General features: G+C 43.1%; 3 protein-coding genes across 5 annotated transcripts; 1 reads left to right on the top strand and 2 right to left on the bottom strand.

The window, feature by feature from the left end:
* Positions 1–91: 91 nt before the first annotated feature.
* bicdl2 (BICD family like cargo adaptor 2) lies at positions 92–5088 on the bottom strand. Of its 3 annotated transcripts, XM_086226497.1 has the most exons (10): positions 4871–5085; positions 3857–4306; positions 3129–3344; positions 2761–2877; positions 2204–2350; positions 1864–2010; positions 1605–1679; positions 944–1026; positions 734–848; positions 92–664 (listed from the first exon to the last, which is right to left on the bottom strand). In XM_086226497.1, exons 2-10 carry the CDS (start codon positions 4100–4102, stop codon positions 497–499), a joined length of 1314 nt encoding a protein of 437 aa, XP_086082623.1. In that variant the 5' UTR covers positions 4103–4306; positions 4871–5085; the 3' UTR covers positions 92–496. The 3 variants fall into 3 exon arrangements, with proteins under 3 accessions (XP_086082623.1, XP_086082625.1, XP_086082624.1); XM_086226499.1 differs by lacking the exon at positions 1864–2010 and having other exon boundaries at positions 4871–5088; XM_086226498.1 differs by lacking the exon at positions 4871–5085 and having other exon boundaries at positions 3857–4859.
* A 142-nt stretch (positions 5089–5230) lies between these two features.
* Positions 5231–7355, top strand: mia (MIA SH3 domain containing). Its single transcript, XM_086226504.1, has 4 exons — positions 5231–5518; positions 5652–5785; positions 6863–6973; positions 7070–7355. The coding sequence occupies exons 1-4, from the start codon at positions 5401–5403 to the stop codon at positions 7091–7093; spliced, it is 387 nt and encodes a 128-aa protein (XP_086082630.1). The 5' UTR covers positions 5231–5400; the 3' UTR covers positions 7094–7355.
* A 1767-nt stretch (positions 7356–9122) lies between these two features.
* On the bottom strand, positions 9123–11073 carry LOC147248983 (alpha-crystallin B chain-like). The gene is made up of 3 exons (XM_086226230.1): positions 10847–11073; positions 10436–10558; positions 9123–10355 (listed from the first exon to the last, which is right to left on the bottom strand). The coding sequence occupies exons 1-3, from the start codon at positions 11024–11026 to the stop codon at positions 10167–10169; spliced, it is 492 nt and encodes a 163-aa protein (XP_086082356.1). The 5' UTR covers positions 11027–11073; the 3' UTR covers positions 9123–10166.
* Between the last annotated feature and the right edge of the window lie 2088 nt (positions 11074–13161).

Genomic DNA, 13161 nt, shown 5'->3' with positions numbered 1-13161 from the left:
AAAGCCCCGCCCATCAATATTTGTAGTCATTGTTGTGTGTGATGTGAAAGGAGTCCCTGGTGTTGTGACGACACCCCCCCCCCCAACCCCTTTAGCTGCTTTCATGGGTGGCATGTGTGTAGCGAGATGTTTCTGTCAGTTGTCAGTTGAGAGTGGATATTCAATATTTATCAGGTGTCTACAAACTTTGGAGTCCAGATGAATGTTAAAAAATTTCAGTACAATATGTCTGCAGGATTTCTAAAAGGTTCCAGAGTCTTCATAACAATTTTATGAGGCCATGGTTGCTCAAGTGATGAACAACCAAGAGAGAGGCTACTGAAAAACTTTAATATAAAGTCCTACAAATGAATTTCTATACTGTACATACACAAATACAAATATATTCAACTGTCAGGTTTGTAAACATTCTGCTTGCGGATGCCGAGACGTCGCAGTGTGCAGCGTCCGACAGTGGCAAAGATACTGTCTGTTTAAACTGCCACTTTTTTTTCTGTTATTTTTCTTTGAAAAAAGAGAAGAATCCTTTTCTGTCTTCGCCCTTCACTTTCAAAGACTTGCTTCTGTGGAGTCCTACTGAGGGTTGAGCCTCTCGCTGCTGCCCCTTCTGTCTCTCCTCCTCCCTTTGCAGCACCTGCTGGTTGATCACCAGCCGCATGTCCTCCTGCAAGACCCAAGCGTCACGTGCTGCCATGTTTTCAAATGTATTCTCGGTGTTTAAGCGCTCACTCACCTGCCAGGCCTCCAGCTCCTGGGACAGCGCCACCTTGTGTTTGATGGTATTGAGAAGCTGTTGAGTGAGGGATTCTTTCTCCTGTTGGACTTGGGCCAGCTGTCTCTCTAAGGCGCTGGACATGGATGGGATAATTATTAACATGATGTAATCAGCCTAGTCTTTATATCAGTGGGATCAAATGAAGCGATTCACAACAATTCAACAAACCTGTAACTTGGCATACCAGGGCTGCTCCTGAAAGGCTTGACCTCCCTCCTCAAAGACTCCAGCTCTTCTCGTTGGGATTGCTGCTGCAAATTGTGGAACAGAAGACGAAGATGTAGTTTTGAAATAATTTTTGATTAAAGCAGTAAAATGTAAACACATTTTTGACTTAAAACCTATAAATGTAAAAATTGTCCAATCGGAGTTATTTGACCAACATCAGACTCAAACTTTACTGGGTAAAAACAGGAGGATGTTGAATAAATATGATGAAAACCTACAATAGACATAGGACACATAACTGTAGAGAAACAAAAGCATCGGATGTTACTTTTTCGGAAAAGACTCCGATTTCCACATTACTGTATCTATCAGTTCTGAAGGTCTCTTCAGGAAAGGTTCGAAGACATAAAAACTCAAATATCTGAAGATGACAATACTAATGTAAAGAAAATATCTTGATTTCCCATAAATTTATTGGTTATACTACACTCCCTGCACAGAAAATACTTGCATTATTTGTAACATTCTTATAGTTCACCTAAACTAGTGCTGCTTTGCTTGTACACACATGTCAAGACAAAGTTGCTAGGCTTCTTGCACGTTACACGCCAGAGCAATCAGTCTGCTGAGGAGAACTACTGCATTTGTTAAGGTTGCATACCTCCTCTTTAAGTGTGAGTATCTCGTCATCTCTTGCTTGGAGGACGGTGGAGTGAGCCAGAAGAGCCTCTTTAGCCTGCTCAGCAGGGGAGACACATGTCACACTTTATTACACCACCACAGCACTTTTACTGTAAGTTTGGCTGCATGGACTGGTTAGTGTCACTGTCAGATTATCAAAAGAAAGATGTCAGTCAAAGGAAAGAATTAGTACACACTTGCCATGGTGTGTGTGTCTGTGTGTGTGTCGCTGAAAGTACCTGCGACTGCTGAATTTCACTAAGCAGAGACAACGGTTGTGATTGTCTACTGTCCAGGATGCTCTCTTCTCCCAGGTTCAGAGCTTTCTGCTGTAGAGAGCGATTCAAGGTACGCAACTCAAACACCATTCCCTGCTCCTGCTCTATCTACACACAAGCACACACACACACACACAGACCAGGAGCTGCAATCAGTCTTGTTTAGTAACTGTCAGTGTCTTCATGTTAGTTATACTGGATTTCCTACAGCAGACGATTGCTTTGCTGTCCCGCCCCAGGCTCTATCACTCAGTCAAAAGCTTCAGCTTAAATACCACGCCGTCACGGATCTGATCCTCACCTCGGCTTCTTTCTCTCGCAGTTTCTCCTGCAGGTCGGACAGCGTCTCCCTCAGACCTTCCCTCTCTACACGCAGCCTCTCATTGTCCTCCTGCAAAGCTTTCAGCTGTGTGTCCATGTTTGACAGCCGCTCCCGCAAAACTCGGTTCTGTATGAGAAGATTGAGTACTTTTATAGATGTTGGAATAAAATAGGTGTTCAGTTCACTTTGAATATATTTCTCATTTTTATCATCCAAAACTTGTAATGTCAGGGTAGGCATACTTTATATTTACGAATATTGGTGCTAATCTTTGGACTTGAACTTGACAAACGAGACATTACCAAGATTCAGCCGTTACGTTTAATTGTTTTACACTTTACTAAATGCTCTGGTAAAACAAACTGTCAAAAACTTAAAAAAAATACATGGGACTGATGTGCAGTTTGTTTCTGAAGAGATTTGACTTCAAGTTCATTGAAAGAGTGACATTCATGACCCTCCAGGAACTCTGTCATTATAATGCAGGCATTGTGTGTCCATGACTGTCATTGGACAATGACAACGGATGTTTCTACCTCTGCTTTTAAGCTCTCTAACTGTGAGGAGCTGATATTCCGGCTGAACAACGATTCATCCATCTCTTCTTTAAGTGAACGAAGTTCAGTCCTCAGGGAGTGTTCCAGTGTTACAGCCTAGGAAGGAGAGTGGGGGGTGGGAAAATGGAGACAGGTTTTTGTTGAAGGAGTGACGGTGATAGGACTCCCGAAACTTGCTCCCCTGCATTGTTGTGTGGCATGCACCAGACGCAAACACACACACACACACACACACACACACACACACACACACACACACACACACACACACACACACACACACACACACACCTGACTGCACCATCAAAAGATGTTCAGTCAGTTACCTGAAACCTGCCCACACTAACCTCTGCCAGCTGCTCCACCAGCTGTTGGTTATGATTAGATAACTGAGTCAGCTGTTCGCTCTCATCCCTCCTCCGGTCTCGCCCGCTGCTCTGATGGCGCTCCAGGTCAGCCTTCAAGGCACTTATATCTCCAGTCAGCTCAGCCTCCTTCTGACCAGATGCCAGCTCGTTCATCTCCAGCTTCCTTTGAAGAACATGTTTCTCCTGCTGCAAAGCCTGAGACATCATAAACACTAATAATGTCACTGGTGGCATAAATGTTGGGAATCATGCCGGTAAATGAATGTATCGTGTATCTTTTTCCTCCAAAGGTCTTTAAATCATTTTTATTATATCAAGAAAATCCGTACGTATGGATTAAGTATAACTATTAATGACAACAATGGTGTTCATCATTGAGTGATTACATGTGTAATGTAAATCAGACACTCAGCAGTATGGATATCTCCATATGTATGATATCAGAACAACAAAAAACTGATGTTCTCGTCCGAGTTATTTTTTTTATCCACGCGTGCGATACATTCATTTCAAACCATGTGTGGGAAAATCAGTGTTTGAAGATTAGTAACAAAGAGATTCATGCATGGAGCCAAGGTAAGTTTGCATTTGGCTGTCTTATAACTTGTGAAACGCAAACAAGTTTCACAGTTTTTGTGTTCATCAGTAACCATCACTTTTGTGATCGCACAAAGTTTGCATTGACAAAAAAACAAAAGCATCTCTACCTCCAGCTCCTTCTCTCTGTGCTCCAGAGAGGCTGCCAGCTCCTCATTTTTCTCTAGTAACGCCTGACCCAGCTCAGCAGCTAGTATCAGGTCCGTCTCTATCCCGCCCCCGGTGTCAGGCCCACCAGGAGAGGATGTGCATGTGGGGAGACCAAAAGATAAAGAGATGGAAGTGGATGAGGAGAGAGCGAAAAAGGAGTCCTCCAGGCTGGGGGAAGGAAGACTGTTTTTTCTGGGAGTGTACATGTTTATCAGCTGCTGGCTTGTAGGAGTCCATCAGAGAGTGTGATGCATCATTCCAGGTCTATGACTTGTGAGCCAGTCTTGTAGGTAGGTGGACAGTCACAAAAAAAAAAAAAAAAAAAAGCCGAGCTTGGTTTCTTTCGAATGTTTTTCTACAGTGATCCCACCCTGTTCTTCACTGCGGTGCTAATAGTCCACAGTAAGAGCCTGTTGGCAAGTACAGACACTATTTATTAACCACAACATGCAGGACTTGTGTGAAGGAACTGTACGAGTATCAGACTAGTTATTTTCTAGTAATACAATCTCACATGGCCTCTAAGGAGGTCTTTTGTCTGACAGATGCTTTTGTTACTCTGACCGAAATACCAGCTCCTCTATTATCTTTGTTTGTGCCCCTCCCTGAATACCAAGGGTATTGTTCTGCACTAACTGTTCCAAAGTTGTATATTATTGCCTTAATCATTAATAAACAGCCACCATATAGTTACGTTTTACTGTTTTACATTACTGCCATATATCTAGTGACTGCAGGAGTAATCTACTTTTATATTTTAGTCACAATTTTTGTTGAAATCGCAGCTCTGTCCCGTCAGTGACGTCAGTGTCTCACCTGTTAACACCTCACACTACCATCAAACCATGCTGACATCTGATATCAAACTATTTAAAAGCAGAATAATAAAGTAACCTACACTTATTTTAGCATAATCTCTCTAAACTCTATGGAGCCATGTTGTACTTAAAAGAACAAAATGTATTCAGTCTTACCTGGCAGTCTTCAGCCAACTCATAAACAGGTAGAGTCTTCCTGTTTGGTGAGTATGTGTGTGTGTGTGTGTTTGCATAAAAGAGGCTCAGCTGGTTTCCTTGGCAGTAGAAACATATACAGCTGCTGGCTCCGCCTCCTCAGTTAAAAATATATACAGAGGGAGGAATACAAAGCCATACAGAGGAGGGAAGATATTGACAGTGAAGTTCTGCCGCTGCTCTGACATCTAGTGGCTGAGAGGCATAAGGAGAATGATGTGTAACTCTACTGTGCCAGCAGGGTGACGCAGGCGGCTGAGAGACGGAATAAGGGGAAGGTCAGGACACAAGCGGGGGTCTGTCGTCTGACCCCTCCTCCTCATCCCCCATCCTGTTTACCTACTTGAAGAATTTGAAAGGAGCCCAGTGTGTGTTCACGTATGAGCAAGGGGGTGGGGGAGCACTAAAAGAGATCGCCATCTCTGCACCTTCCTCTCAGTGAAAGCAAAGAGAAACAAAAAGCCCACGAGACATTCAACATCGGATCAGACATGCCTTCCAAACTCTTGCTAGCTCTTTCAGTGTGGCTTTTGCTGCCAACCTCTGATGCTGGGAGACAGATGCCCAAACTGTCTGACAAGAAGCTCTGTGCTGATTCTGAATGCAGCCGTAAGTAGCACACTCACTGATTTCTTTCTGCTGTTTAGTAGTACACACTTACACAAAAGAAAAAGGCGATAAAAACACAGGACTTTTTCAAGTTTTCAAATGCATTCTTTCTCCCTCTGTGACCCCTGCACAGATCCTATCTTGATCGCTCGTGCCCTGCAGGACTTCTACCCTGGAGACTGCAGGTTCATTCCCATCAGACAGGGGCAGCTTGTCTATGTCTACGCAATGCTCAAGGACAGAGGGAAACTCTTCTGGGCTGGCAGTGTGAGTGACAAATACTGCACTAGTTTGTTGTTGTTCCTCTCCACCAAAATTGCAAATCCTAAATCTAATTGTGTCTAATTGCATCCAGACCGTAGATTGCCTGAATGGCCAAAAACTACATGAAATCAGATTTTTGCAAATGAGAACCAACAACATTTGGAGGTGGTTTCAAATCTGATTAGAATCAGATGCATTTTAGTCTGGATGCTAAGAGGGGACTTCAAAGTGTCTTTTGCATCACCTGCAACCCAAACAGTTGGTAGGCTGACTTCACCTCAGGTCAGGCAGGGGAAGCTCGCCCAGGGCATCAAGTGAGCTAGGTACGGCCCTCTTCGCACTGCAGGAAAATGTGGCCAAAATTTGGAGTTTATGCATGTTTGTTCCGCTCAAACCTTTTGTTTTTATGTGAGTTGGAACAGCTCAATTCAAACGGAATCAGATCTTTTCAGTGAGCTCTAGGACGCTTCATATGTGGCCATGAATCAGATACAGATCTTTTTTTTAATGTAACCTCGGTCTGAACTACTGTATCAAATCAGAACTTAACACTGACGTTACTCCAGAGCAAAATCTGTCAAAATTCTGGATGGACAACAAGTCAATGTGAAAAAAACCACAGAGGAAGGTATTCAGTACTGTAACAATGAGGCATCAGGCCTCATAGAAATTTAGGGTTTCAGTTAAATACACAAGACTTGTCTGTTCTGGTGGTTCCAATCCAAAAACATCCAAAACAATTGCAAGGCAGGTGCTGGACCAAATAATAATAAAACAAATGAAAAACTCAAATAAACTTGAACTGGAACTTCTGCAGGACAGCGTGCTGTGTGTGACTTCATTGTTAGTGTTCATCTGCGCATGGAGGTCAGTTCAAGACCATGACCAATTCACACTGGAATCTTACATGGGCCACATTTAAACAATAAATAGGAACAGCCAAACAGAACATAGATCAGATTTGAGCAAAAATAAGACTTTAGAATTGAGGTTTGCTGTGATTTGAGAAACAAATCAGATCATAGCCTGCAATCCAATGCAACAATCTCATTCAACTCTCGAGAAATATCATGTTTTCAGGTACAGGATTCTTACTATGGACAACAGGAGGCTCGCATTGGTCACTTCCCCAGCAGTGTCGTGGAGGAGACGCACGCTCTCATGCCAGCCAGCACGGAAGTGGAGACAACTGTGGGTGAACACACACACACACACACACACACACACACACACACACACACGTATCATGCAAGGATCTCTCCTTCATGTGTCTCCTTTGATTTGCAGGAATGGGACTTCTACTGTTACTGAGCCCGCTTCCTCTATCAATGAGAACAAAACTTCTGCTCACCTACATTTCAAGACACAGTATATACAGCATATCTGGCTCTCATATGATCGTGCGAGTCTCTTTTTGATAAAAGCATCTCAAAGTGCCAAAAAAAGAATTACTCTTCAACCGACTTCTGTCAATTAATTTGATTGTCAGATGTTTTACTCTGCTTTTATCACAAGATGTATTCTTACTGTCGGTGTAAAGGATGAATATAGTGCTCTCAGAAGAAATAAAATAAACATGAAAAAAAGTCTTCAATATGCGTGTTTTTTCCCCTGGACTCCTTTTCTGTAACATTTACTTTTGCTGGTGATCAAGTATCAACAACAAAACATTTAGAAAAATGGCACTATCAATCAAAACCAGTGCTTGTTATCAAACTTTTACACATTCATGTCACCTATTGAATCGCTAGTCCCACCTTCGGTCAATTTAGAGTATCAATCAGCCTCGTCCCCTCTTGAACAACTGTGTTTACTCTTTTTAAATCATAATGACAACTGAAACTACCCAAATGACCCCGATCAAAAGTTCAATGCATGAGTGATTTTGGCCTGATAACATGGACACAAGTTGACACAAATGGGTTTGAATGGCCACTAAAGGTAACCATCCTCACCTGTGATCAGTTAGCTTGTCATCAGTGTGTGTGTATAAAAGGTCAGTGAGTTTCTGGGCTCCTGACAGACCCTTGCATCTTTCATCCAGTGCTGCACTTATGTTTCTGGATTCTGAGTCATGGGGAAAGCAAAGGAATTGTCAAAAGATATGCGGGAAGTTTCTGTTGTCATTCTGATTTAAAAAGAGTAAACACAGTTGTTTGATAATAAATGACTTCACCCAATCACTAACCATGAGTGAAAGACAAGTTTTTGTGTTATCATTCACATTCTCTGAAAAATGGCCAAGAAATCATACATTCTGTATGTAGTATGTAAACTTATGAGCACAACTGTACTTCCTTCTGTAGTCTTCATCAGAGGTGTCACATGGTGTCGGCGTGACATCATCTGTGGTGTTAAATGGATTCTTCCAACCCACCTGTGGTGGTGGGATGGCTGTGTCCCCTGGCATGAGCTGGGGGGAGGGCAGGCTGCCCCCTACCATCTGTTTTGGCTCTCAGACGGCGGGGGCGGTCCTGCAGGACTGTGTTCCAGGTGTGGGATAGTTGGTAGACTCCTTAATCAGTCTTTCAGTCAGTCTTTGGGGCCTGCTTCTGGATTCCTACCACCTTTTTGGTCCACTGATGGAAGTTGTTGCTTTCCGTTCCAGTGACCCTGGCCTCATCCCAGTTCATTAGGTGCTTTTCCCTCTAGTGGTCTGAAATGGCTGAGTTAAGATTCTCCTGTGTTGCTTTCATTCTTGAGGACATTCAAGGGGACACCACCATCCCACCACCTCAGGTGGGATGAAAGAATCCTAATAACACCACGGATGATGTCACACCAACACCATGTGACACCTCTGATGAAGCAAGTGGTTGAAACGTGCCAGGTACAAACTTTTACCCATCTGGCCTTTATAGATTAACCATTTGAAGTATATTTCAGTGGGCCAAATGAACCTTTTCACTTTAAACCTTCAAGTTACGGTTTACTGTGTGTAGAAAAATACCTAAATGGTAAAATATAAAACTATAAAGTTGGAAAAGGCACTTTTCTGGTAAATTGGTTCTGACATTGAGAGTGAGTGAAAACCCTATAAGGTGGAAGCCAAAGATTTGTAATGAAATCAGTAATGTCATTTTCATTTTGTTTTCTAAACATTATAGTTCAGAAAACTGTTGAAAAGTGTAGGGAAATTCAAGGTATTAGGAAATGTGGGCTATCACAATTTTCTGAAGGATATTCAACCCTAGTGAAAACCTGAAATAAACCAACGGCAGCAGAGCATTTGTGATTTTTGCAAGATTGACTAAATGTGATGTCCTGGGATACTTTTGCAAACTGCAAGACTTCAGGGAGGAATGACATAAAAAAGAAAAACAGACAGAATTTTATGATTCAGCATTTATTTATTCTATTTGTGGGTTTCATGTTAATATGCCAGGGCTTTGTTTCCATGATTAAAGGATGATAGAGCTCTCACTCTTGCATCTATAGGAGCACATGTGTACTCACTCTCATCAAACTCTCGTTTCTCCTCGTCTCCCTCTCTCTCTCTCTCTCTCTCTCTTACACACACTCACACACACACACACACACGCACGTGCACACACACACACACACACACACATGCACACAAACACACACAGGTTCTTAGCAGCTCAGAGACCCTGCTCCCTCTTGAGAAGGAGCCCAATGATAACAGCAGTCCCCCTTCGAACGTCAGTGCCTCCCTCATCCACTACTCTCCCCTGTCCCCTCCCCTGCTTCCTCACCCTCTTCCTCCCTTTCAGCAGAGTACACACCTGGTCCCAAGTCCTTTGGTGGCTTTTTTTTATTTTAGTGAACATTTGACTAACAGGGACTGTGAATGCCTCCAGAGAACTCCTCCTAATACAAACAGGAATCCTCCTGTTCCTAAACACAGCAGAGTCAGATTCACCCAGACAGCGCTGTGCACGCTCGACCCAAACATGTTTTTACTCTTTGTCTCTTGTTTTTGGAGAAGATTTCTCTCATTCAATAATTTAGTTTGTCATTGGCAGTACCAAACCAATTTAATCCCTGAAAATTTTGTCACCTATCTGCAGATAACAATGTAAAAATTACATTCAATCACTGATTAGATGCCCTTAATGTGCTATTTACATACACGGTGGCATGATTATTTCTGGTTTTGCAGGCTTGTGTTGGGAGAATTCGCTCTCTGTGTAGATAAAATAACCTATGTCTGAGGTTAATTACATGGGCTCAACATATTAGTGGGTTGAAAGCACCACTATCTTGCAGGCATACACAGATAGTGAGTTAGGAGTTAGATACTGATTTATTAGAAGGCACTTGCAGAAATCTAGACATAATTGCCCCACCTACACAAACCGTAACAGGTTAAATATAAAAACAGGCTCGTGGTTAGTCGTGAAACCGTATCAGCAGCATCAGACTATTTCTGTTTGGCTGTTCCATCCTCACAGGATATTGGAATATTGCGCTCTGGGCCGGGTGAGGACCGAGGAGCGGTGATTGTCAGCACGCCATCAAATGACAGACTGGAGGAGATATCAGCACATGACACACCAGCAGGAAGCCTGTACTTCCTAACAAACTCTCTTGACACAAATCCATGGTCGTCCTGGAAACAGAATAAGGCAAAGTCTCAGTAAAGTGTTTGATTTTGATATTTTTCTATGAATCCCTTTGAGTCTTTCCAACCTGTCTCTCTTCATGTTTGGCGTGTATTGTGATGAACTCGTCGCTGACATTGACACATAGCTCCTCAGGTGAGAAATGCTTCACATCCACATAAATCACGTAGCGATCCTTTTCCACACGCATCTAAACAGACAGCGTATGTGTTAGGAGACAGTGTGAGACAGCCCAGAGTCAGCTGGGACCAAAACACACAATGGCTTCATTGTCACTTCAGTACAACACTATATTATCAGGAGACTTTTGGATTCAAGGAGCTTCTGTTATATAAAAACATATGTACAAAAAACGTGAAGGCCTGTCACATTCTACGTGATTATTAATGTTAAAGTAATATCAGAAGTGATGCTGGTAAGTTAACAGTCAACTTGTGTGTATTTAACGTCATAATATATCATTCTTAGGAGAAGTTACCTCACTGTGTCCATTATCAGGCCAGCTGAACCAACGCATGAACGAAGGGCGTATCCAGGGGAAGGACCACGGGAAGGGCCAAATCAGAGGCCAATCTGTGAGAGGTTCTGCCATGGGCATGTCAGGGAATCGATGTGGGAAGGCCCGGCGGTACCAAGGATACTGGATGGGAATATCCATGATGCGATTCCAGAGGACAAAATTATCCGCAGAGGGGAAGGACTCTGTCTGAGATGGGTGCTGTCGTACTTTCCTGCAGCCCATTTATAGACCTTCCCCCCTCCCATCCCAAATCTCCGTTCACATTCCCTGTCCCCCTCCTCTCCATAATACCCCATGCACACTTGCACAGTGACCCTGCCAACGGGCTGGTCTTTCTGGAACAATGATGTCAACTGTTTATCCCTCCATTGCCCTCATTGTTTCACCTGTCTGATGGTGGCCAGTTATCCGCCTCTGCCTCTCTCTCTCTGTCACTCTCTCCTCCCGGTCATGAGGTGACTCTGGCTCAGAATACTGCTGATGCTGCCTTTGCTCTTTCCCCAGGAAATACCCCCGTCTGTATCTGCATGTCTGTGTGCGATTTGGTGTGAGTTTGTTTGAGGAATAGCTGCCAGAGCATTAGCCTGCTGTGCTCCGAGTGCCAGAAGCTTTAGGACTGTGTTGGGAGTGGATGTGTGGTTGAATGGGAAATGATGAGTTTGTATTGGACAGCATTAGGTGACACTTTAAGCGTGTATCATTTTGCTGTGAGCTCAGATGTCAAATATGAAGTCCTCTCTTACTGTGCAATAGTGGTGCCAAGCAAGATTTGGCTGCTTTGATGTGGTGTAACAGAGGAAAAGTATCTCTGTGTTAACTGCATTCTTAGACTTTACATAAAACTTCATTGCATCTTCAACAACTACTGTCACGGTGTAATCATATTCATCATCAAAAAAGTGTGATGTCTCAAGTAAAAGTACTGGGCAGTGATTGGGACCACGCAAAAAAAACCTGCACATAACACGATTTTAAATCAGGTCCATGCCACTAAACAGTTACGTACACATTTTGAAAGTACGTGTACAAGTAACTAAAGGGGCAGCTATAACACTGCAGCCTTGTATTATAAGATTCAGTTAGAAAGTTTCGACGCTAAAATACTGTGTGATAGCAACATACAGAGGATGAATCGTTAATCAGTTAACTGACCTGTTAATCTATTATACTTCAATATCTAGCTAAGCTCATAATCATCATAATACTCTGCCCTGGGAACTGTGGGTAGTCAGCTTTGTTCGAGCGCTTAATTAATACTACTTTTGACACAAGTAACAATTTAATGCCAGTCCGTCACTGAGTCACTCACTCACTGGGAGGCCACAGGCAGAGACCTGAAGCATTGTGATTCGATGATGTCAACGATGACGGCCACCCAGATGACATCTCAGTCAGAATCACAGACTGAGATGTTCTGTGGTTGCAAGGAAACTCTGTGAGCTCCAGAAACTTGGGGTCTGAGGGTCTCCAGGGTTTGAGACGATTGTCAGGACTTCTGCCTGGATAGCTCCAGTGCTCTGTGACATCACCTGAAGGTCAGAGATTGAACAGAAATTTACGAAAGAAATCTGAGACCAAATACAGGGAGGTTTTTGTGAAGTCACACAGCCCATGGCCCCTCAGCAGCAGACACCTAATGTGGGCCACTGGACCACCGTGGGGCCTTTAAATGATTCCAGTGTTCATCCTTTTATGATTAAATGGTCCTTTTTCTTTTTAACAAATCACAGACAGCGGGTCAGTGTTAATGGAACTTTATCTGAAACTAAAACTCTGAGCACAGGTGCACCACAGGGATGCATGAGGTCACCGGTTCTGTTCACTCTGTGCACAGAAGCTTGTAGAAGCTTTTTTTCCAAACCACATCATTAAGTTCTCAGACGACACTGCAATTTTATCACTATCGAAAAAGAATCATGACTACATATCTGACTACTTTTTGGAAATTCAGAGTTTTGTTGAGTGGTGCAATGATAACCACCTCATTCTGAATGTAAACAAGACTGGAGAAATGGTGTTTGACCCCCGAGGAGTGGGTGACCACAAGCCCGTCGTCATCCACAACCACGCCGTTGCCCAGGCACAATCATATAAATATCTGGGTGTCTTCACTGACAAGGCACTCATCTGGAGCACACACGCTGACAGCCTCCAAGAATTCATGGCATTGATCAAAGATTAATGTTGATTACTTTTAAGAGGCAGTTTTCAGAAAGTCTGATCAGGTATAGTGTCACAGCTTGGTTTGGTAACCTCTCTGTGCAGCTAAAGAA

Source organism: Aulostomus chinensis, chromosome 15 (assembly GCF_037954235.1).
Source record: "Aulostomus chinensis isolate RoL2024-O1b breed Wild chromosome 15, RoL_Achi_v1.0, whole genome shotgun sequence".
Classification (NCBI taxonomy): Eukaryota; Metazoa; Chordata; class Actinopteri; order Syngnathiformes; family Aulostomidae; genus Aulostomus; species Aulostomus chinensis.
This window is presented reverse-complemented; position numbering and strand designations above follow the sequence as displayed.